The sequence below is a fragment of the Lates calcarifer genome, linkage group LG4 (genome assembly GCF_001640805.2).
Source record: "Lates calcarifer isolate ASB-BC8 linkage group LG4, TLL_Latcal_v3, whole genome shotgun sequence".
Lineage (NCBI taxonomy): Eukaryota > Metazoa > Chordata > Actinopteri > Centropomidae > Lates > Lates calcarifer.
In genome coordinates, this window is record NC_066836.1 from 15,095,187 (window position 1) to 15,120,728 (window position 25,542).

A 25,542-nucleotide genomic window follows, 5' to 3' on the forward strand; every position below is an offset into this window, starting at 1 on the left:
GAGTCAGGTGTACAGTATTGACTAGAGGAAGGGGAAACAGTTGGAAAATGACACCTAATCAATGCTAAGAGGGACACGGCTTGATCACTGAGGAGGAAAGGACACAAACACTCCTCTCCCTGGCACACATGCACACACCTTGAAGACATATCACTGAAAAGTAGGTCAGGGTAATCAATCAGTCAGAGATTATTGGTGTTCATATATCACTGTTTGCTGTGAAAATGTACCAACAGACATAATTTATTCAAGCCATCTTCCCCTTTCCTCGAGGGATGATGATTTCCTATAGTTTGAGATTCTCATTCTCTCCAACCTATTGATGATTCCCGATTTTGATGTAAACATTGATTTCTCACCAAGAGGCAGTTCGAAGCGTGTGTCAAGCAGCACCAGGTGGAGAGTGGGATCTTTGGTGCCACAGATCTCATTATCGGACATGATGACCTGAGAGTCCAGCGTGAGCCACTCCCCTGGACCTTCCTGCGTACAGAAAGACGTGCAGATGACATGTGCTGCACAGATACAGACGGATGAAAATGATGAAAACAGGTCCGACCAGCGAGGCTGCTGCAAGTATGACTGAGTACAGACTGTTCAACTACAGCATTTCTCAAGTGGTGGTGGTGGTTAGTGGCAAACCTCATTTGACTGTCGGATGCTGTGGAGGGGAATCCACACAGTGCCAACCATGGTGTCCCAGATTAACCCTTTGTTCCACACCTCTACTGTCAGACCCAGATCCAGACGATTAATTTCACTACAAAGAGAAAGAAAAGTACAAAATTTCAAAATCTAAAGGAAAAGTAACTGAACTTGGTAGAAAATAACTACGTACATTTGTTCAACTACTATATTTGAGCACATTTTGAGGTACTTGTACTTTACTTGACTATTTCCATCCCACTCTGCTACTTTATACTTTTATTCCACTAGATTTCAGAGGGAAATATTGTACCTATTACTTCAATTAATTCATCTTACAGCTACAGTTACTGAACAAATAAAGATTTTACAAAGAACACTGGATAACAGTGCATCATGAAAGATTAAACCAGTAGTTCCTAAACTTTTTAGCTTGGTAGCAGCAGGCACTTAGGACTCCTTGTCACATTCCAGATGTTGCTAGTAGGAAATAGTTCCAGGTAAAATATGTAAAATTATTTAATTATGTAATATATGATAATATATTTTTTCATTTTTTGCATAATGAGTACTTTTTGATGCTTTAAGTATATTTTGCTGATACTACTGTACTGTAATGTACTTTTATTTTTCAATGAAGGACTTGAGATGGAGTATTTTAACATTGTTGCACTGGTACTTTTACTTAGGGTAAAGGATCTGAGTGCTTCTTCCACCACTGTTTAAGGATAAACGCTAAACACACACAGGCACTCATACACACACACACAAAATGCACGGTAATTACTTGTGGGCTTCACTGTGACAAATTTAAGACACGTCTCTGTGGGAGCAATCCTGAGAGAATCTGACATAAAGCATTTACAAGACAGCAGGAAGCAGGACAGAAAGAAAGAGACAGAGAGAGAGAAAGAAAGAGAGGGGGATGAATAATGGGGAGGGAAGAGAAGAGTGTGATGAAGGCAGTGGAGGAGGTGATTGTATCGCATGCCTGGAGGGAGAAAGTGGGAACTTTAATTAAGAAATAGGGGGACTGGATTTCCCGTCTCAGTGGTGACTCCTTTCAAGAAAAGTGCCTGTTTGATTCATGGCAGTGACTGAGGGGGCACAGTCATTCAAAGGCAGTTTGAAGGAGGGGATGAGGCTTCTCTCTGCAGCCCAAACATTACATAACACAGCTTCACTGATGCAACCCCGGCACAATGCTCGACGCCTCCGAACATCATACAAATGCACAGGACTCCGCAGTCAGCCTGCTCGCAGCATCCCACATGCTAAATGATCCTCGCCATTTATCGCCCATATGCTGCTCCACTCTCAATACCACACTGTATCGCTCAGCGTGCCAAACACTCGATGTTGTATAATGATTTAATGATTCTAATGTTCACTGAGACACAAGCAAACAAAGTAATTTAAAAGTGTGAAATGCTGCTAAGGATGCCTAGAGAGCAGAAATAAGAAGGGAGAGTATGGGGTGGGGTGCGGAAGTCAGGTTGAAATGGGGAGAGGAGGAGGAGGAGGGGCTGAGCAGATGAAGATCAAGAACCTGTGCTTAGAGGAAGCGACAGACGAGAGGAAAGAGGGGCTGGGAGGGAGCCAAGGTTGAGGATGAGGATGAGAGGGACAGAAGTGCTGAGGGAGAGCAGATGAAAAAGAGGATGAGGTGGTCGTTGGGAGGTGGAGGTGCGGATGCAGGGAGAGAGAGCCGTGTGAAACGATACAGGGATAAAGGGCACTTGGGATGGAGGAGTTAGGAAGAGGGGAGGGAGGAAGGTTGATAGAAAGCAAGAGATAAAAAAAATAAAACACAAAAGCACTCAAGCAGCTGAAGTGGAGAATCAGACAAAGGGATAAAAAGAGAAGGCGGAGGAAAAGAGCGAGGGAGAAGGAGATGCACAAAGAGAAGAGAGAGTTTTGTAAGAAGATGATGAAGGACTCACAACATGAAGTCTTGCTCCCAGCTGGGCAGGTTGCCCCTGACAGCGATGGTTGTGCTCTTCACATTTTGTACCTTTAGAGTCACATAAGTGTTGAATTTCTCTGTTAAGGAAAGAGGGATGAAGAAATGGATGAGTTAAAATGGAACATCTCTGCATTAGAGAACAATAATGTGCTCCCAGTCAGCCCTGCTGATACAGACACTGTATTTTATGCATTATCTGACTTCCCATCCCTCCATTTCCACTCATGGCTGCAGCATGTAACGTGTCCTCGGTCTGTTTAAAGATTTATGTCACATAACAGCGCGTCTCTCCACCCCGTGTGATCTACCTCTTTCTATTTCCAGGATCCCAGGTCTTACCTTGGGGTCCATCCAGCTTGGCTTTCTTCACTGTGGAAACACAGAGAGGGGACAAAGTCACACACAGGAACGCCATCTGTTTTCATTTCAGAACGCTCCTACGTCCTCTTGTTTTGGCTTTTACACAGAGAGCAGGCAACAAGAGGGTACTCAAGAGAAATTAAAACACAGTCTGTGTTTTAATAAACTACATCAAACCCATGAAAATGACTTCAAAAACACAATGTGAATTTTAGCACATTTAGGACGTGTTTTACTGTCACTGCACAGACAGCCTGTGCACATTCATATATTACATACAATAGGTGTTGACTCAGGAAACTAGAATTGCAACTATGCAGATTTGGACTAAGTACTCTGCCTTTTTGCCATAAGGTCCAGACATGTTGGCACTAGGTGTGGTGGCGAAACATAGAGACACACAAACATGGGCAGCTTTCCCATTATGCTTCATCAATGTAGGACACATAAACAAAAAGTACAGAAATAATGTAAGGGCCTAATTATGTCAGTTAACTCTGTGAATGTCTTTATTGTACAAGAATTCAAAGGGAAAATTTCCAATCTTCATCAAACACAATGTGTCAGAGGGTTTTTCAGTGTACTGTTAAAGCTCAGACTCTCTGCAGCACCTTTTTACCAGCTTTGACGTAACTCACACATACATTTTTAATGCTCTACTACCCACTGCTCTTTACCACACACACATACACACACACACACGCTCCAGAAGCTCCCCACACCACACTGCAGGTGTGTACATACACAGGTTTGTATCTATAAAATGCAAACGCAAGCTCAACATGTTATGTAACCAAACCTTTACCTTTATCACCTCTTGAGAAACGCGACATGAAAACCAATCCAATGACATATCTCGCAATATTCGCCACAGAAAGTCCACATCAGAACTAGTCGCCATAGTAACCACCACAAAATGAAAAGTTGATGTAAAATCGCCCTGAGTCAGCAAGGCACTTATTTATTTTTATTTTGTTTCTATTTCTCGCTCCTTTAACCTCATATTTCTTTCATGCAACACATACACACTCAGGCTAAATCTTGCAGCTTAAGTGCCAGGCTGTTACATCAGTAGGCACAGAGGCGCGCACACACACACATACACACACTCAACTGCAGTAACTCACTCAAATCCATCTGCAGCAATGACTTAAAAAAATGTAAACCTCTGCTTCCATTCATACCTCAGCGACCTTAACCTCAACTCAACACACACGTACATGTTGTATGTGTGCATATTAACTTGCTATGTCAATATTCTCCTCCAGCATTGGCTCAACATCCTTTTTGAAGTCAAGCCCAGTTTTCAAAACAGAGATGGCTGAAAGCAGAACAGAAAATGAAATAATTAAATATAATAATGAGAGGATGAAACCAAGCCATGTTATCATTGCTTAGGCAGACCACCAGAGCAGAGCCTGCTTTGTCCTGTGTTTTAGTGTCAACACCCTGGAAATATATCAGCACATGAGAAGGATCAATAAGGAAGGAATTGGATTTTTCAGCGGTGGAAAACTGAAGCTTAATAATAGCACACACTCATAAATCTCTCTGACTAGGTGAGTTATGGTGAGAAATGTCCACAAGCCAAGAAACAGTATTTTGTCACAACTGCATGTATCTAAGCAGATGAGAGGACCCCGACACACACATACTACACACATAAGTGCCTATAACTCATAAACAATAGGCCTGCGAAAGGCTGTAACAATGTATCAGTTGGCTGAAATGTAGGTTATGGGTGAGTAGCCTAGATTCAGAAAACGAGGTCAGAGCTAAAACTATCTATCACCATCTGATTAAATGACTTAAAGGACGTGGCAAATGAAAGAGTGGTTGGTGTTTTATTCTTTAATCAGGATGCAGAGCGCAATCTGTAAGACCCACTAGTAAATTTTGTGGAACACCATTTTTTTTTTTTTTTTTTTTTAGAGCAGAGACTTCATTCAGGAAGTACCTCTGACACAGCAGACTCTGACTTATGGGAACTAAGAGGATTGCCAAGAAAACAGAGGCTCGACAGGGAATCAAGCAAACCCTTCAACTTGAACTGTCAGGGAATGTAAAGTAGGGTGTAGGCGAGCTGAGTTCAGCCATCCAATGACAAAACGAGGGCTGACATTATTCAGGGGGACAGGGCCTTATTCTGAAGGATCATATATACACGCTGATCTGCGGCAGTCCTTGCAACTGCTGACAGAGACATTACACTCCCTGATTTAGTGTCCAAATCAAGACGGGGAGAAAACTGGACTTGAAAGTAAGTGGGATATCTGCAGGAAAAGAGGCCAAGTTTTTCAGAGTTAATCTGTATCTGTGTCTGAATTCTGCTTTGTCGGCAGATGCTCCAGAGAAATGCTGCCTATTCAAGAGGCACAAAGTACTGTGGAGGCCAGAAATAGCTCCAGTCAGGTAAGCATGAATGATGTAACAGGAACAGAAAGAGGGCTTGCTGCCAAGTCTCGTAGTCTACGACACTGACAGCCGCAGCCAGTGTTTATGAATGAATAACGCTCAGGGTCTTAATGACACCTAGGACTGACTCACAGCAGGGACAGTCAGTGAGTGGACCTGGCGGGACAGGATGAGGTGGGGTGGGCAGCATCTGTAATGGGCATGATGTATGAAAGGTGACTTTGAAACCGCCCACCCCCCCACCCTTAACTCTCCTTTCGTCTGTACATTGCTGTTCATCTACGACAAATGTCTAGAGCCCAGACATTCCTCCACAACACACACATTTACCACTAACTGCCACTTGCTCAGATTTAGAGCTAAAATGATTTGTCAGTTAGTTGTTCAGACAGAAAAAGCATCTTGATAAACAATATAGAAGTCATTTTTCACTTAGTATCTTTAGGTTTTGGACTGCTGGTTGGAAAAAACAAGCAGTTTGAGGACGTCCCCTTGGGTTCCCTTGTGATTGGAACTGTGGCTGCAAGTAACAATTACTTTCATTATGGATTTATCTGCCAGATATTATCTCAAACAAGTTAGTTAATGGTTTGGTCTTGAAAATTGTCCACAGTACTCCAGGTGATGCCCAATTTGACATCTTCAAATTTGTTACCAGACAACAAAGCAGCAAATCCTCAGAATTTAAAAGCTGGAACCAGACAATGTTTGGCTTTTGTGCCTGAAAGACTGTTTAAACAATTAACAATTAAAAATTGAGAAAATAACCAGTAATGAAAATCACTGCTAGTTGCAGCTCTAATCAGGTTCCTGATTGACAGGGCAAACACTCTGCCTACACTTTTCCTCTGCTTAAAATGACATCAAGGAAGAGCAAATTGTACAGCATAATCTTGCTGTCATTCCTGTTTGATCCATTTTGAGTTAACATGATTTTTGCAGTGATGCTGATTCAACCTCAATCCGTCCAACAAAAGCTTAAAACTTCTACTCCACGACCTCAAAATGCATTTTAAAGGGGTCTTTCTTATAGCTTGGGCCGTATTCCCCTGACCACTACGCCCTGGATTAGAAACTGGAAGTGGTGTTACTTTATGACCAATCGCAGCAGATGCTTATTCATCGCACTAAGAGGCAACAGTGTCAGCATCAGGTGCTTTCGGGGAGTCTGGTGGGAGGAGGTGACGCATCACTTCAGGGAAAACGTTTGAGAAATGACGCGCACCTCCGGCCGGCTGCGAGTATTCCCTCACGACCACAGCAAAGCGGCAGAACGGATGCGGCAGAGCGGTGCGGCAAGCGGCACCGGCAGGGGCTTTTCCTCATCCTCCTCCTCCCCTGACTACCCACGCATGAATGAACAGAGTGGATGACAGACACACACACACACACACACACACACACATACACACAGCAGCTGCAACAGTACTTTCTATGTGAGGAAACAGCGATTTTCCTCCTCCATGTAGACATTTACAGAAACTCAAACAGCCTGTGAATGTTTGCTGGTTGTACTAACGGTCACGACTGGGCTAGCCAGTAGCAATTCTGCCTCTTTTATTGCTGTCAGATAAATCACCCGTACAAGGCATATTTAGTTAAGGTCAAACAGTAAACTGAACAAACATATCATTCAGCAACAGTGCCGTTAAAAGTCTCCCAGTGGCACCCCCACTGATAACGTGCAGTGTCTCCGTTAAGTCGAGCAGAGCTGGTGTGTGATTTAATGACTATTCAGCACAAACCGTCCGCTGCTCGGGCTACACTGACTTTTCTACGGAGCTGACAGCCCGCAGGCTCTGCCTCTGTCAGACAACTGGTGCAGTTAAACCGTGAGCAAGTGATACTTCAATAACAAAAAAAACACGCAGGCTTTCGTTGCCTCCTTTCAGTTTCCTCTCTTACCTCCCACACACAGCAGGGACATCTCTGATAGCGGCGTGAGCGTCCCCGGCTGTCCTCTGCTGAGTGCTCCGTGATTTGTTTGGTCAGTCCGTTTGTCTCCTGGTTACTGAGAAAACACACACACACACACACACACACAACTCAAACCGCCAAACCGTTACCCTAACTGGTAACGAAAACAAACCAGCATCGTGTCAGCGGCTTCTCTTGTCTGTTTCTCTGCTGAGCTGTTGCTCTTTCTGCAGGACAAGACACACAGGAGTGAATTCCTCGCCCCCCTCTTCTCTCCTCCTCTGCATTGCCTCAGCTCTCCTCCGCTGCTCCTCCTGCGCGCACAGCCATCTTGTTTCAGCGGCAGCACCCTCCGCGCGAGGACAGCTCCCCCGTGCCGCGCCGCCCTGACGTCACGGTTGATGAGTAGCAGGCAGGCAGTGTGAGGGAGGGGGCTCGCGGTGGGGTGAACGGAGGAGACGGGAAGGGGATGGGACCTGAATTAATATTAGAGTAATTCGCTCATACTCGGTGAGCAATGTGACGACGAGGAATTTCATTCACTGTTTCCAGCGTTACAAAGCATTTTAGAGAAGTTGTCTTTTGCTAGTGTTCTCATTTATAAATGTTCAACATCAGCCATCCCAATGTCTCAGACGTCCAAGGCCACAAAATTGCAGTGGTGGAAAATAACTAAATAGCCACAATTAATCAAGTTCCGTCTGAAGTAAAATTTGAGGCACTGGTTGCGTATTTTACACCAGCATTTCCATATTATGCTTTATTTCTACTCCACTACAGAGTGAAATAGCCAATAGTAGCCTACTTTTTACCACACATTTCTTTTTCGTTTTGCATGGCCTACAAAATCCACTTCTAAAATATGATGCATGAGAGTGACAACAAAACTAACAGGACAGCCCTTGAAGTCCCATCTTACAAGATGCTAACTTGTCTTCACAAGATATCAACTTGTGCACATACGATTGACATAAACAGATAATCATCTTTTAGGATCCTTGGAGGCTCCAGAGTTCAACACTCTGAAAGAGGCCATCCCCCATGAGTACTTTTACTTTGGATAGTTAAAGTACATTTTACATTCAGATTGTGAATGCAGGACTGTAATGGAGTATTTTCACATTGTGTATTTTTACCTTGACTTGAAGGTGCTATATGTAAATTTTTGCTATTGCTGCATAGCCAACATTAACATCAACCACTGTTAACTTACTAAGAGCTTCAGGCATCTTTGTTGAACTCACAATGTTTCTTCTAGACTGGTATATAATCAGCTGTTGATGCTAATGTTGGCTATGTAACGATAGTAAAACTTACAATTGCTCCTTAAGAACTTCTCACTCCACTATTTTTTCCTTTGGTAACTTGATCAATCTCAAATTTGTCTGAGAAATTGCACTTCCAAAGTACAATACCAATGGGCTCCTGCATCATAATTGAATTTTGTGGCCTTATTTTGTCAAGGCAAGGTAAGGCAAGTCTAATTGTGTGGCACATTTCATAGATAAAGGCAATTTAAAGTGCTTTACATAGTCAATTAAACATAAAATGAAATGTTTAAATTACTCACTGGAAACACTGGTAAATGGTATCACATGTACTCGTAGGATGGTGCTCACTAACACAACTGAACCCATCAGTATCCCATATGCAGGATGAGATTGTCCCACAATAGGCTGTGAGTCAGTATGTGGGCAATACGAGCATATCTTGGTGTCTGTTTTGCCACACTGACAAAGACAGAAAAACATATTATGAAAAAAGAAACTCAGCTCTCTGGAGGAATGGGAAACGTCAAACATGAATCCCATAAGTGCTGAGTGTGTCAGAGGATGACAAGAATGAGAGATGGTGCAAGTGGAGATATGATGAAGTATCAAAAACAAAGGAGACTCAGCTCCAAAGAGTTATACATGATACATATACATGACTGATTGCTGCAAAGCAAAACACTGAGATGAAACACACACGGTGTTAAGCGCAGCAACTTAAGACTTAAGAGATGCAAAGAATAAAACTTAAAATATATATGAAGCTTGACATGATAAAATACTGCTGTGGCTCAGAATAGCAGCTCATATACCTGATATTCAAGTACATCATCGTCATCACTGTAAATGTACTATTCAGATTTTGCAAAAAGGTACACATACCTTATCCTGATTCTCTACAGTTTAGATTTTGGTCAGATTATTGGAAAGAACCCATAACTTGGGTTATTTGTAATAAAGATATCTTAATTCCTTAAACCTTGATTTAGCTTGGAATAAAAGTTTGTCTTCTCTATTCACTTCTGCTGACTTGTTCACAAACACAAGGAAGTATTTTGTTAAATTATATGAAATTAAGCACAATATTCACTGACAAAATATTGTAATTTTTCACCACGTCTTCCCCTCGATATAGATACTTCTCAGGGAAAATATTGGATGCCAATATACATAAGACAAAACATACATTTTCATGTGCTGACTAAGACAAACTGTAATTTGTAATCTTCTTATGATAGCTAAATTCTCAGTGATATATTGCACACTTTCTGTTGTGATGCACTGGAGTTTTAAAGTAGTTGCTTCCAGATCTAATTAATTTTAGTTTTATTTAGTCAACTCAAATACTGTAAATGTGCTTGCAGCTGGCTTTTGATTACAGCAGGAGAGGGTACAATGATGCTACAATACCTTGCATACATTCATTCATAAATAATTTACAGTCAGTAATTATAATGACTGGATTAGTATTTGTTGTAGGTTGGGTCGGGGGCTAATATTGTCCCTTAACAGTAAGAAGGTCCTTGGTTCAAATGTAGCCTAAGCAGTTGGGTTAAATGATTTTAACTGGGGACAGTTACAGGGCAGAGGTCGGTATAATTAGAGCACCAATCTGGACTCAAATGTGGCACCATGAGTGAGCACAATAGCCTACTCTGGACAGGGTTTAAACTGTCCTCCATGGACAGATTTAAAACAGGAACTACCAAAGCAATTGATTAATCATTATTCTAAAACTTGGCATTTCAATTGTAATCAATCTTTACAGACGTCTAGAAGCGTTTGAGAGGAAATTTGACCTCCAGTGCAGGTGGATAGCAACTTGGAGTACAAATTACAAACAGCAGGGGGCATGAGCATGAAGCTATGACTGTCGAGACTACTAGATAAACACAAAGCGAGGAAGTGTGTTGTTTACGCCTACGCTGAGTTCAAGATGGCTGCTGGAGACAACAGCGGCAGGCCTCCTTGCCTTAATTTCTCCGGTCCGGGTCCTTTGGGAAACAGCCAGCCCAGTAACAGCGTTTTCTCCATGCCAGCATCCAACGGCGGAGCGGTCGGTGCGGCTGGGGGAGCGCAGGGAGCAGCGAGGCGCCCCAACCCGCAGCTGGGGCCTGGCGGCGGAGACAGCAACGGCGTTTCGACCGGAGCTCCGCCGAGTGCGCAGAACTCCCTGCAGCAGTCCGCTGCGGCAGGTGCTGCGGCAGCCGGAGCCATGGCCACCCCGGCGTCCAACATGGCAACCACCGCAGCGTCAAACGCCTCCCAGGCGGCCGCACCGACCGCCACTCCTGCAGCCGCGTCCGTGCTGGTCTACCGAGAGCCAGTGTACAACTGGCAGGCGACGAAGAGCACCGTCAAGGAGAGATTTGCCTTCCTGTTCAACAACGAGGTGCTCAGTGACGTTCATTTTTTAGTGGGCAAAGGAATGGGGGTTCAGAGGATACCTGCGCACAGGTGAGAGGATTAACTGCAGTATGAACATTTAACAACATTAGCTAGCTAGGTCTGAATAGACAAAGCGAAAACGCCTGACCTCTCTGTTGTTTGTTGTTGCTGACTGTTGACATTGTCAGGTTTGTTCTGGCTGTGGGGAGCGCAGTGTTTGATGCGATGTTCAACGGTGGGATGGCGACGACCTCAACGGAAATCGAGCTCCCTGATGTGGAACCAGCTGCTTTTCTGGCCCTGCTAAAGTAAGGAGGGAGAGTGTGTGTCATTTATACTCACAATTTGCATGTTATTATTGTTATTGTCATTATTACATGAGCATTTGGAAAACCGCAATAATTGGCAGTTAACATCAATCCATCAAAGGATTATGAGCTAACTGGGCAGTTTACGCAGGTGCATTGTGTCCTTTGCTTTGAGGCTATTCACGTTGAGCTGGTTCCCTCTGTCCTTTGTAGCGTGCTGAGTCAGCACTTTATTCCATTTAATTTTATTTTCCAAGTCATTTTCAAGTTTACTTTGTCATTGTAAGTTGTTCTTCTAGACTACCAGTTTTAAAGTAGGGATGCATTCATGTTCATGAGTTGTTCACTAATTTCTGTAGTCTCAATATGTATACTTTCTTTTAGTTGTACAAATGAGTCCACTCAAGTATATATTACTGACTGAAGACAAAAGAGACAAAACTGCTTTAAAATCTGCTGATTGCTTCGCCTCCTGTGTTCCTATCAATTGATTTCAAATCCAGTGCATTCCTGTAAACTGCATAGAAATCATTAAATTGTGTGACACAATAAAACTGCATGATTTGGGGATCCCCCGCAGGTTCCTCTACTCAGATGAAGTCCAGATCGGGCCTGAGACGGTGATGACCACACTCTACACAGCTAAGAAGTATGCAGTGCCAGCCCTGGAGGCTCACTGTGTGGAGTTCCTCAAAAAGAACCTGAGAGCAGACAACGCTTTCATGCTGCTTACACAGGTCAGCTTCCCTGAGCTCTCAGTGTTGACCAGTTCTCCAGACACAAAGACATGGACACTATTCGCATTCACATAACCAACAACACATATCACATACACAGCAGTTCCACATAGTGCAGTTCACTTAGAGGCATTAGATAACAATGGAGTTCATGATACGTTTTCCAGTGGGGAATTTTGGTGCTCATTTACATGACTCCAACAAAAAAACAAAACTTTTTTTCTGCCTTACAGCACTTACTGAATCATCAGTCTTTTAACTATAGTTGTCAGTTTAGTGGTTTTGTAACGAGACCATCTGCAAATGTACACGTTTCTTAAACTGTGATGTTTTCTGGTTTTTTTTTGTTTGTTTTTTTTTTCAGGCACGGTTGTTTGATGAGCCTCAGCTTGCCAGTCTTTGTCTAGAAAATATTGATAAGAACACTGGAGATGCTCTTGCTGCTGAAGGCTTTACAGACATAGACTTGGGTAATGTCTCCTCGCTCACCCTGAATGCTGCTGTTCCTTTGAAGGCTATAAGTTGTAACATGTTGTATTTCAGACTCGCTGCCTTGGCTGATCATTGATTTTTATCTCTTCCCTCCTTTAGATACACTGGTGGCGGTGTTGGAGAGGGATACTCTCGGGGTGAGGGAGGTGCGTTTGTTCGGAGCCGCGGTGCGTTGGGCTGAGGCTGAGGCTCACAGGCAGCAGTTGCAGCCCACACCTGAGAACAAACGCAAAGTCCTGGGCAAAGCTCTCACACTCATCCGCTTCCCTCTCATGACCATCGAGGAGTTTGCTGCAGGTGAACGACAGCAAGAGGCTTTTTCTTTAGTTTTCATGTTTGTCCTGCTCTCGTTCTTTGTTGACTCCTCCTTGACTCCTGATCTTTGTCCTGTGGTCATGTCCTCGTGCCTTCAGGTCCAGCCCAGTCTAGTATTCTTACCGACAGAGAGGTGGTAAGTCTCTTCCTCCACTTCACTGTAAACCCAAAGCCCCGCGTAGATTTCATCGACCGGCCTCGCTGCTGCCTCCGCGGGAAGGAGTGCAGCATCACGCGGTTCGGACAGGTGGAGAGCCGCTGGGGCTACAGCGGAACAAGTGACCGCATTCGGTAAGTGAACAGCAGAGTATTTTAAAATTTTAATTACAGTCTTAGTCTTTTTACATAAATAGACTTTAAATTTAGTGAGATGTCATGCCATATTAATTCAATTTAGTCAATTATTTACAGACAAAAATGACCTGTGATTTTAGCCTGATGAGATAATTACACCTTACTCAGAAAATGAGTCTACTTTCACAGTTTAATCCAAGATTAAGAAAATAAAAAGGCACCATTCTTTCAGTATACATTACATTTTCTATCTAGAAAATATGGCACATGGCATTGTGAGATTGTTAACATAAAGTAGTGGACATGCAAAGGACGTTACTTTTTTAAAGAGCACTATATAGAGCATAAATCTACACACCTAGAATTAGAACATTCACGTAAACTGGACAGTAAATATAATGCACTGTATGGTAACTGGGAGTGATTTTTGGACATATAACCTGGAAAAACACCTGCTGTACTGCAGGCACAGGGCAGAATATTTACTAGTTATGGTCTTGGTAGACAAAAAGCCACTGCAGATGTGGACTATGGTCTCTAATAGACCTTTTCTTTCACAGCAGATATGTTGTCCAGAGAAGCACAGGTGTAACTGCTAACATTAATGATGTTCTCTGCTCTATTTAGGTGCCCCAGTTTGAAGGCTGGCTTGCTATAATGGCTCCTTGAAACATTTTTCAGTAGTCACTGTTATTGTTTGAGTTACACCCATGCTTTTCCTGCTATGACAAGTCAAAAAGTCTTGTGTGAAAATGGTCTTTGTTCTTAATAGAGAGCCACTTTGGGGAACAGAATAAAATAAAACACCATTGTGTATGTACAGCTGTGCTAAGCTCTGGAGGGTTACGTATCAAAACCTGTCTTAACACGTTCCCCGTTCCCTGCCTCCTCTCAGGTTCTCAGTAAACAGAAGGATATTTGTGGTTGGGTTTGGCCTGTACGGCTCTATACACGGACCCACAGACTACCAAGTCAACATACAGGTATGGACTCAAAGCCTTCAGATATATTGTGTCTGGTTTCACTGTATGTGGGCCGTGCTGTATATCTTATATTGCATGTTTTTTTTGCTGCTCTTTTCACGCAGATAATTCACACAGACAGTAACACAGTGCTGGGCCAGAACGATACAGGCTTCAGCTGTGATGGGTCAGCCAACACCTTCAGAGTCATGTTCAAAGAGCCAGTGGAGATACTACCCAACGTCAACTACACTGCCTGTGCTACACTTAAGGTCTGGGAAATGCTGCAAATAATGGACACGTGATACAAAACATTAAACTTATTGTACTGCACTGTGTAGCAGCACATTGGAGTTTTTGGTTAAATTGTGTATTTTTTTCGCCTTAATGGTGGATGTTAGATAATCTAATTTCCTGCGATGCGGTGTGTATTGAATCTCCTCTTTGTCTGGCTTGCAGGGTCCAGATTCTCATTATGGGACTAAGGGAATGCGAAAGGTAACACATGAGTCATCATCCACCGGCACAAAGACCTGTTTCACCTTCTGCTACGCAGCGGGCAACAACAACGGCACTTCCGTAGAGGACGGACAGATTCCTGAGGTCATATTCTACACATAGTCACCTCTGACATCGCAACGATCTTCCATCAAATGTGACAACCTGACACCAGCGCAGGGCCACACCTCAGCAGCCGTACTGGGGACTAATCTTGTCAGACATCATACTGTTCCCTCCATATAGTGCACTACTGCTGGCCATATGGGAAGACAAATAGCCGTGAGGCAATGTAGGTCACTACATGGGGCGTAGCTCGTCATTTGAGATGCCATCTCTCTCTTTCTCAGCGGCTTCCTTTATCCCTTTGTGTCGTAGAGATGCCAGCCTCTGAAACAGACATGACTGTAACTGACTCCACGAGGGAAGGAGAGAGAGAGAGGGAGGAGCCTCTCAGATCATTCACAGTATCCGTGTCACTGCTGTGGAGTGATGGCATAAGACTTGACACTGAATTCTGCTTAAGCTGTACGATTCCCCTTCCTGTACTCCACAGCATTAAGGAGAGTCGCAACTGTATGAATGTACAGTTTATCAGATTTGCCAAGAAAATATCCTCATCATTGTTCAGTGCAGACCAGCATTTCACTTGATTCCACATCAGTTGTAACTTCCATAGACTCATAGACCTTATAGGCTTTATGAACTCTTGGCGAATTTGAACCAAACTTCATATTAATCTTAACAATATCATTATGGTAAGCAATTTTTGGGGTTTCTACTTACAGTACAATCTGTGATATCTTGTGTCCTTGCTTGGTAGTTGCCTATACCCAAGATACCTTGCACTTCTCAGCCTTGCGTATGTTCATTTGATTGTTCTATGGATGCACATTGACTCTTCAGATATGTTTCTTTTCAGCTTTGTTTTAAAAAGTGTGGGTGGAGGAGTTTTCCTTCTTGGTGCGGAAGTTTAAGGGTTGTATATTAAAGTGGCATTTATTAACATTATATATGTAACTTGAAATAACTATTGATTAAAGAGTGAAGAAAAAGTATTATGGTGCTTCCTTGTTTTTTAACACCCAATCTAGAACAAAATTATATACATATTTCTTTTGGAGAATTTGTGAGGATTGGTACCACTCTTATGTCTGTCCTTAGAATATAAAGCTAGGTTAAACCTGAGCTTAGCATAAAGATGAGAATTTGGCGAAGAGCCTGGCTCTGTCCAATGATACAAAATCTGCCAATCAGCACCTCTAGAGTTGACTTCTTTACAGGATTATGTTCACAGCTGTCCCCCCCATGGATGATGGAAGTTGATGAAGTACAATATTGACTGCGACAGGTCCCCCATCCTCCATTTTGTGGCCCCTGGTGTTGTAGAGGAAGGTTATGTTACATCAGGTTAATTCAATTTTTTTCTCTGTCAAGTCATCAACAAATAAAAACCTTAGGTAAAGAATTATTCCATCTTAGAAGCGCTGTAAGGCTGTTGTTTTCATAATCAATACATTTGACAGTTATTTTTCTTAACCACTAATTGAGTGTTTAGAGTGTGAAATGTCAGACAATAGTGAAAAACTCCCAACTTTGTTCTCTGAAGCTCAAATTAACATGTTCTGTCAACTGGGGAAACAAGTAAATATTCTCATTTGCTTTGAGGTATTTTTGCCTGAAGACCCCATGGGGAGATTAATCCAGCCATGGAGAGTGGTATCAATCTCATCTATCTAATTGCCAGAAAGCAAACAGGCAAATTTTTCAAAATGTCAAACTATGTCCTTTAATTTCTACCAGCTAACTAGAGCAATAACTGAGTTTCAGGAGTCACATGTTCACCATGAGTTGAATGTTTTTATTCATTACATCCACTGAACAAAGGTCCAGTCCAGGGAGTCTGACTTCTGTAACACTTTATTGTGGTTTTTCCATGGTTCTATCTCACCATGACCCATTTAAATATGCATTATTGCAGCAGTATCACAGTGCACTGTACAGGCCCATCCTGGCAGATGAGTGGGGTGAAAAGGAGATGATGTGGAGGAATAGAAGAAATAAAGAATTGATAATACAACTGCTTTGATCCAATTGTTCCCCAAAACCCTTGCCCTAGGCACTTGGTGTACTGTAGCTGTGAAATGAAAAAAAGCATCACTGCTTCACCTAGCCTACAACGAAAGCTTAAGCTTTGTTTCTGCTCCGGACTCAAAAGTCAAAACAATTTGTGCGATGTATCTTTAAGCCTGTGCAAAGATTTTAAAGTGCCCACGGGGTAGGGTTTAGAGATTGATTTGGTATTTTTTTAATCCGAGGGGGGTCAGCGTTTACAATTTGTCCAAGTAGTTGTCGAGAGCGGGAATTCCCTCTTTCAGCCCTTTGCGTTTCCTAATCTCAGCGACAACTTGGGAGGGTCTGCTGGCGGGGTCGTTGGGGTCTCCCTGGAGAATCTGCCAGTGGTCAAACACACACTGAGGGAAGGCCTGGCCTCCAGTATTACTGCGCAGGTCAGCTGTGAACCCTGGAGTAAATTAATACAGATTATTTAGTACATCCTTATCTGACAAGATATGACTGAGTGCTTAACATCTTTTTTAACATCTTTTTTTTAAACATCTTTTTTTGCTGAAAATGAACTGACAAAAATAAATTAATTTATTAAAAAACAATGATTTGGATCCTCACAGACACTTCAAAGATCCAGTTTAATCTTGTAGTAATCTCTCCTTCACCCAAAGCTTTTGAACTCATGAAACCTTCCCAATGCGAGTGCTCCTAAAACTCTAAAACTATTAAGACTGTACAAGTCTATTGGGTCAAACTATTCAAAATCTACAAGATTCATGCAATATTTATCATTAAACTACAGAAGTATGAGTTGAATCCCACCATAAAAGATACACAGACTGAAGCACATACTCACCAAAGGACTCATTGACAGGCAGGTAGGCTTTCACCACAAACATGGGGGTGCCCATCACTTGGGATTCCTCAAACACGTGACCTCGTTTCCTGTTCAGCACACCGTAGATGCCGCCGACCACCTGCTCGGGGCACTGTAGAGACAAGAGGCACAGCGGTCAGACACGCAGCATAAACTGGCATGAGAAAGTTGACAGTCTACAGTATGTAGACATGAAGGTTAATAACGGAAACTCTTACACCTTCAAAACAAGTGACAATCATATTTACAGAACTACCTGGGTTTTTCCACAATCTTGGATTTTTCATTTTGTTTTGGAGGTAATATGCCTCTGCACATACCTGAATCTCCACCAGGTAAACAGGCTCCATGAGACGTGGCTGAGCGGTGAGCTGGCAGGCGTACAGGACCCTGCGCGCTGTGGGAATAATCTGTCCTCCACCGCGGTGGATGGCGTCCGCGTGCAGTGTCACATCATGAATGTCAAAGCGAATTGCGCGCATGTTCTCCTCACATAGAGCACCCTGCGGGATGAAGACAGAGACTGAAGCATTATTCGCAGGAGTATATGAATACACGCTTTCAAGGAGTTACACAGGGAACAATATCACAAATACATCTACTAATCTAAAATGTAACTGCAGCTGAAATTAATTGCTGCCCACCTCTTTAGTCGCCCACTGGAAACCAGCCACCACGCTGTCCTTGATCTCGTTGAGGTACTGGACTCCCTTTGTCATGTCTATTAGCAGGTTGGGCCCGGTTCCATCTGGACCGAAGCACCAGATCTTCCTGGCTTCTGTCACCTCCCACTCATACTTGTCAGCGAGGTAGCGAGCACGAGCCTTGAGCTCCTGCCGAGCGGTGACTTCCCCCTTCTCGATATCTTCAGCCAGGCCGTCAGGGAAAGGACGGGACTTCATGAAGAGACGATTGTGCTTGTTGGGGGACTTGGACAGACACATCTGGTCTGACTCTTCCATCACTGTCTCTCTGTAAGACACAACTGGGTCTGATTTCTGGAAAGACACGAGGGAGAAAGAGGTCAGAATTTAAAATATGAGTGGTAATGCAGTTTGCAAACATCACAGAAAAACTAAACACATGTAACAACCTAGTTTTTCTGGCCACCTTACCTTTAGTGGAATGCAGGCGTGGTCCTCCTCCAGGTCTTTCAAGCAGATCTCCAGGTGCAGCTCTCCTGCCCCAGCGATGATATGCTCCCCGGACTCCTCAATGATACACTGCACCATGGGGTCAGACTTGGCCAGGCGCTTCAGACCCTCCACCAGCTTGGGCAGGTCAGCAGGGTTCTTGGCCTCCACAGCAACTCTCACGACAGGGCTCACGCTGAACTTCATCACCCTCATGTTGTGGGCCTGCAGACACAGTCACAGTTGACAAGACTTGTTGCAACAAGATCATTTGTACTACAGCACGTGTCCATACAAGAGAAGAGAAAGTAGTACGCTACTTGTTCAAAGGTGGTAATGGTCCCTGTCTTGACCAGAAACTGGTCTACCCCAACGAGACCCACGATGTTGCCACATGGGACGTCTTCAATAGGCTCCACATAACGGCCCATCATCAGAATGGTCCTGGATGGAAGAGGAAAAGGATGTGTTGATAAAAAGTTGCCAACAAATACCTGAAGATCCTTTAACCACCTAGGGCCACTGTGCAGTTTCTAAGCAAAAACGTGCCCACCTCTGGATGGGTTTAATGTAGAGGTCCTCTTTCTTGCCAGGGGTGAAGTTTGGCCCCATGATGCGCACCTTCAGGCCAGTGGACACACACCCAGAGAACACACGGCCAAAGGCGTAGAAACGACCCTTGTCGCTGGTTGGGACCATCTTGGAAATGTACATCATCAGAGGAGCCTTGGGATCACAGTTCTTAATACCTGAGTAGACAGAATACAGTAACTTCAAACTCTAGTAAAGCTAGAAAACATACCTCAGTAAATTAATCTTACCCATGGCAGCCTCGTCATCTCCGGGCCCTTCATAGAGCAGCTCGCAGCGGTATTTCTGCGCAGTGACGGGAGAGGGCAGGTGGATGGTGATCATCTGGAGCAGGGCCTCTCCAGCAGGCAGCCAGCGACGCATCACAGCCTTCAGCAGCGGCTTCCCCTCCTTCTCCTTGTCCTCTGAGTCCAGTTTGACGTCCAGCTTCTCAATTAGCTTGGCTGTCTCGTCCTTTTTGAAGTTCATGATGGCATCAAACACCTACAAGGACAACAAGAGAGGGCAAAAAAATAAGACATCCATTTTCACCCATTACTTTACTGAAGGTGTTGTGAATTTAATTTTTAGATATATCTTTTATGGCACCAGGAGGCACCAAAGTCAGACACGAAAATCCATTTTTTAACATTATACTTTGAAAATGTGTAAAGTCACACTATTCACCAGATAAATTGAGACTTTATTAAACAATGTATTTTCAGTCACCTTAAAGATGGGGTCCAAAACAAGCTGGCAAAAGGTGCGGGGAAGTTTCTGACCGTCAGGACCGGTGGGTGTCTTACTAAATTTGCCGGCACTTGGATCAAAATATCTGGAAGAGGCACATAATATTTAATAACCTCACAACATTCATATATCAGGTTGACATTTATCATCAACTTAACAGCACCTAAAAATCATATTTTTTGTGTACGTTTTGTGTTGTAAACATGTACTCAGTGTGGCACTGTTTTGCAGCCTGGCATTAACGTTCTCATGTTTACCTGTCTCCCCATAGTTTCTTCATCATGTCTTCCACTTTCTTACACCTCTCTGCTGGTCCCAACTGAGCATATCCTTTAGCTGCGAACTTTGCCACATACATCTCAGCAAACTGCTTCAGGGTGAACGCCCAGCCATGGAGGCCAGAGCCGAACCCAACTGTACCAACAACAGGGTCAATCTGAGAGAAAAAAAAGTCCAGTATTCTTTGTAACTACAGATAAAACATGGTATTTTAAATGTACAGGAACATTGTGTGTTTGTGGTGTATATACCATACCATGATGTTCCCCATGGGTCCTCCCTCATCCTCTCCATAGGTGGAGATAATGACGTTGACGTTCTCCACAATACGCTGGAAGGTCTGGAAGAGCTCATCTGGCTCCAGCTGCAGCTCGAGCAGGGCCCGGTCCATCTTGTTCATCATCAGAACCGGTTTGATGCGCTCAGCGATGGCCTGTCGCAGCACAGTCTCAGTCTGCACGCACACACCTGGCAGGGGAAACACACGGGTGAGCCTCATTGAAAAGAGCGCGTGCTTGCGAGTGTATCGGTGGGATGGGGGAGGCAAAGATGTGAGACATTATGTAAATACCCGAGACACAGTCCACCACCACTAGGGCTCCGTCAGTTACCCTGAGGGCGGCAGTGACCTCAGAAGAGAAGTCAACGTGACCCGGAGAATCGATCAGGTTGATGAGGAAGCCGTTTCCGTCTTTGCTCTGCTTGATAAACGCCAAGTCGTTCTCTCCAAGCTCGTAGTACATGGAGATGGCCCTGAGTAACAGAGAGGGAACAGTAAAAAGTCTGGAGACATGTTCAGTTTGTCTATCACCACCACTTCATCCTCAAAATAAATATAAAACAAGGTGAATTAATGAGTTAGACTGAATACATTCCTTGAGTCGGTACAGTACTGGACTCCTCTAATTTAAATGAATCAGACAGGTTGAATGGAGCCTTTCCATTTCAAATGCTACATATTGCCCTAACTGGAAGAATTTCAGTTCATATTTAGTAGCTAATATTAATCATTGTCAGTGGTGGTGAACTTGCTGACTTCAGACAGAAACATTGTAGATGGATTTCTGAAAGTGTCTTCAGTTTTGTATACAAACAAAACACCACAGCCAGCAGTTGTTTGCAACAGTGACTAACAACAATGGCTACAAAAGGCTCATATGATGACTGTCAGACCAGACACTGTGGATGCATTTAAGTATTCATATTAATAACTAGTTTGTGTTACGGTCACAGGCCTCATATGTTTATGAGTTTTATTATTGGGCAAAGCGGTAATACAATGTTCTGCCAAAGTTAGAAAAGTTTTGGTTATTTCACATGAGAGATGTTCCCACTCATTTGCAAAAAAACATAATATCATATTTGTGTGCACCAATAAGGATTTGGCAACGTCTGAATCAAACTCTAAAAACAGTTGCGAGGTTGTTTCCTCATGTTCTTGTTCTTGATCAGTCTCACTAAACCACACACACAGTCCTAATGAAGGAGATCAGGTGAATTTTTGAGGGTTGAACTCTTCTTAAAAAAAAGTATGTTTTTCTACCCAAATTAACTGTTGCATAGTGAGTCATGAATATTTACTGTGAGAGAAATGCTCAAGCCAGGTTTTCAGGACTTTTATGAGGCTGCACAAAAACACAGAGCTGTTTTTTGGACCCTGAACCACGTACGTAGATTTGATGGTGATGCAGCGCTCCTGCTCGTCTTTGCGCGTGTCTGTGAAACGGGTCTCTCCGGCACGGGACGAGGCAATGATCCCTGCCTTGGACACCAGTGAGTCAGTCAGCGTGGACTTCCCATGATCCACGTGGGCAATCACAGACATGTTCCTGATGTTGGACTTCTTGTCCATGATGGCACGGATCTGATCCACAGTGAAGTTCACCTGGTGGAGGGAGTAAGGGGAGTCGGGAGGGGGTGGGGTGGGGGTTGTTCAGGGGTAGAGTTACACTCATCCATTTACAACCAGCAGAGGTTCATTTTATTCATCATATGTGTCTATTTATTTATGACCACTACCAGAACTCTGCAGCCGTTCCAAGCAGAGTTATAAAAAGAAAGACATGTTTGAAACTGAATCCGTGGGCCTGACCAGGAGGAGTGTGGGCACCGCATAAAGACTTTACCTTCTGGTTTCTAACCAGGCAGCAGGATCAGGAATTACTGAGTCACTGCTGCTCACATGCTGCAGCTGAATGGGCCGAGCTGGACAATTTCACAATCACAGGGGAATGTTTTCATTTTGAACCTTAAAATGTTATTGTAGAGATGAAGCTGAGATGTACATAAACTAAGTAAAAAAATATTTTAATTAGCAAAAAACAGACCAAAAATATGCACTGTGTGTTTGCTGAATCTGCCCCTTAAATTAATGATTAAGGGGTTTAACCACTTAATTTCTTATTTAATATGTAATATATGAGGGGGAATACAAAGTAAGATGAAAGTGAAGCCTAACATTTAGTAATAAAAGGGATCTGTGCATGAATTAAGGGAGGATGAAGACATTTTCAAGATCACAAAGGCTTTTTGTGATATCTTTATCTCATGTGGTAAGGAAAATATATATTTAAAAATCACCATAGGCCTGTGTGGGCTTTAGTTGACATATTATGAGATTATGACAGTGTAAGACACTGACCCATTGTTATTTAACACGATTCTAGCAGCTTAAATACATTCATCTGAGATAATATTTCTAAAAATATCAAATATTGGATGTCCACACATTCACTGACACAACCAAACCTTTAAATGTGGTGGTAATAGTTCATTTTAAGCCATTTTAAGTCATCCACCGTTGTGAGCACTGTAATGAAATGCACTGCAGCTCTCTTTCGGTGACGTCTTGTTATAGGCCTATGTGAAGTTATATATTTTTGTCGCCTCTTATATGAAAAAGTGACGCAATCTCCTGTAATCTTATGTAAATCTACAGTTTATAATGATAACAGGATTCACCACCTGGGTAATAGACATGTCAGGACCATGTGCTTTCCTTTGTACGGTATATTAACACATGATATCTGTGCTGTCCTGCTACAACAGCTTGATATTAAAGGCTTTGCCATGAACGTCACAGGGAGGATGAGCGGGCCGTGCAGTAAAGGCCACAGCCCTGCTTTATCAGCTGGCTGCTGCGTATGTTACAACAGATAACACACACAGCCTTCGTCTGATAACGCAACACCTAACCCAACACCAGGTATCGGCATCCATTTCACACTCACACCTGCCCCGCTCCACTGCAGCTTGTTGCACCGACCCCGTTATAACTGCACATGAAGGTTATGGTGGAGCGGCTGACAGCCCGTTTTTCGCACGCTACAAACAGATTAAATACACATTCACGAGCGCGTGTAAGTCCAACATCGACTCACCATTTTGTCTGCAGGTCGTTGGTCGTCGTGTGTGACGGTATATTGCTGTAAACACTGCCACTGAGGACAGGGAGTCCCGGCGGTGACAGGAGAGACGCTGTCGCTGCTGCTGCTGCTGCGGCTGTGGCTGCCGTGTAATGGTGCAGGACGGAGGGTGCAGCAGCAGGGGGCGCTGCTGCGCCACAGCCCGGTCTCAGATCAGATTTCTATGGATGCGTGCAAACACTGCTGTACTCTGTGTGTGTGTGTGTGTGTGTGTGTGTGTGTGTGAGAGAGAGAGAGAGAGAGAGAGAGAGAGAGAGAGAGAGAGAGACAGAGGGAAAGAAAAAGGAATTTTCTCCTCTTGACCATGTATTTTATGTATTTTTATTCTATTTTGTGTATATTTATTGGTTCTCTACAAAGACAAAGATTAAAGTTAAAGTTTAGAAACGAAGGTTTTAAAGGGGTATAATATCTGATTTAAAAATGACAACACCACAAAAATGATATATATTATATATAGTAATGGTATTCACGAAGATGGCTGTTATTGGTACTATGCCAATGCTAAGTTAATCTAGTTTTAAGGTGTTTTAGCTGTTTTTATTTACCATAAATGGGATAAGACGCTACCTTTTTTGTAGGATAACAACTAAATTAGCACGCAAGATGATCAAAACTGATTAAAGGTAACATCAGGGAACATAAAGTGAATGTAGCTTCAATCAAAGCTAACTGTGGCTATCTCCAGCTACCTTAAAGCAGACTTTTTATGTTTTGTTCTGCACATTTAACAGAACATGCTGCTTTCTTTGAAATTAGACATTTCCATGGTATAAAAATAAATATGATAATATAAGTAAGATCCTGTAAACTGTCTTGTATACAGTAATAGAGGCCTTCACAGTCTGTATAACATACAGCCTGCAATAAGAAAAACATAAAATACAATTAAGAGAAAATGTATACAGCTGAAAGATGGTATCAGTATTTCAAAGTTTGTTTTAACTTTATTTATTTATCTGCTGTCTAGATTAAGGAAAGTAACATACAAATTTATCTTGCCTGTTCAGAAGGCAAATGTGTGAGGATGCTCCAAGTCATATCTCGGCCAAGCAGCTGGTAAGTGTTCAAACACATGCAGCCCAGTTTCTTCAGCAGAGGGGTATAAATCGAGTAGGCCCTCACATGCCTGTGGCTCAGTTGTCTTCAGACAAACATCACAGAGATATCTGGAAGGACCCATTCCCTCTGAAGTACACAAAAAGAGAAAATGGAAAGACAAACTGGTTATTTTTTTGATTCTTAAGTTTGGGGGCAGATGAAAAGGTGCATTGACACCTAAATTTAAAGTGTTTATCTAATGTAAAGTGACTAATTTAGTATCAGATTCAGCCAAGCTTAGCAGATTAGTTTGGCTCAACATTAATCAGCTTGTCATCTCTAGCTGTAAAAGCTGGGCTTAATTTAAGCTTAATGGAAATATTGCCAGGTCTTGAAATATGCTGTAAGTCCTATAACACTGTCCCCCACATGAATGTCCAAGAGAAAACTATGGAATAAAGTTGAATAAACATGATTTATATAACGAACAAGAATTTGCCAGTGTTGTGCCGCTGAGCTTTATTTCACTAAAATTCTTCTTTTTATTAGTCGTTTCCCGTGTTGTTGTTGATGATTGATAAAACCGTGGGCTGGGCTGTCGAGAACTCTTTTCAGTGCATATCAGAAAAAGTTTGAGAACCACTGCTCTACACAGTATGAATCAAAAAATTCCTTTGCAAGACAGTCTTTAACAATTAAAATGCTGAGAGTTATAATGTTATTTGGTTGTATTTGTCAGATTTTTTGTTATAACATTGCGTTTGAAGCAGGTATAATTAAACATATCTGAGAGCTTGACTGTTTCAGGATGTTGTAGCAGTCCTCCGCC

At 42.9% G+C, this 25,542-nt stretch overlaps 3 protein-coding genes across 3 annotated transcripts in view; 1 reads left to right on the plus strand and 2 right to left on the minus strand.

Annotated features, from left to right (window-relative positions):
* LOC108883601 (protein unc-13 homolog A) overlaps positions 1-8,306 on the minus strand; it is a 32,572-nt gene extending 24,266 nt beyond the window's left edge. Inside the window, exons 1-5 of the mRNA XM_018676940.2 lie at positions 7,292-8,306; positions 2,951-2,980; positions 2,589-2,688; positions 643-760; positions 360-483 (exon numbers count right to left, since the gene is read on the minus strand). Of these exons, the coding sequence (XP_018532456.1) occupies positions 360-483; positions 643-760; positions 2,589-2,688; positions 2,951-2,980; positions 7,292-7,313 (394 nt within the window). The 5' untranslated portion in view covers positions 7,314-8,306. The remainder of the gene's footprint in view (positions 1-359; positions 484-642; positions 761-2,588; positions 2,689-2,950; positions 2,981-7,291) is intronic.
* Positions 8,307-9,928: 1,622 nt separating this feature from the next.
* On the plus strand, positions 9,929-15,626 carry LOC108883603 (BTB/POZ domain-containing protein 2). The gene is made up of 9 exons (XM_018676942.2): positions 9,929-11,031; positions 11,151-11,270; positions 11,851-12,007; positions 12,372-12,477; positions 12,599-12,796; positions 12,913-13,105; positions 14,004-14,091; positions 14,196-14,342; positions 14,530-15,626. The coding sequence occupies exons 1-9, from the start codon at positions 10,511-10,513 to the stop codon at positions 14,689-14,691; spliced, it is 1,692 nt and encodes a 563-aa protein (XP_018532458.1). The 5' UTR covers positions 9,929-10,510; the 3' UTR covers positions 14,692-15,626.
* Positions 15,627-16,408: 782 nt separating this feature from the next.
* On the minus strand, positions 16,409-23,819 carry LOC108883602 (elongation factor 2). The gene is made up of 14 exons (XM_018676941.2): positions 23,628-23,819; positions 21,918-22,132; positions 20,819-21,000; positions 20,504-20,715; positions 20,226-20,404; positions 19,948-20,053; positions 19,470-19,722; positions 19,202-19,397; positions 18,969-19,092; positions 18,631-18,873; positions 18,160-18,513; positions 17,836-18,018; positions 17,495-17,627; positions 16,409-17,092 (listed from the first exon to the last, which is right to left on the minus strand). The coding sequence occupies exons 1-14, from the start codon at positions 23,628-23,630 to the stop codon at positions 16,899-16,901; spliced, it is 2,577 nt and encodes an 858-aa protein (XP_018532457.1). The 5' UTR covers positions 23,631-23,819; the 3' UTR covers positions 16,409-16,898.
* Positions 23,820-25,542: the final 1,723 nt, after the last annotated feature.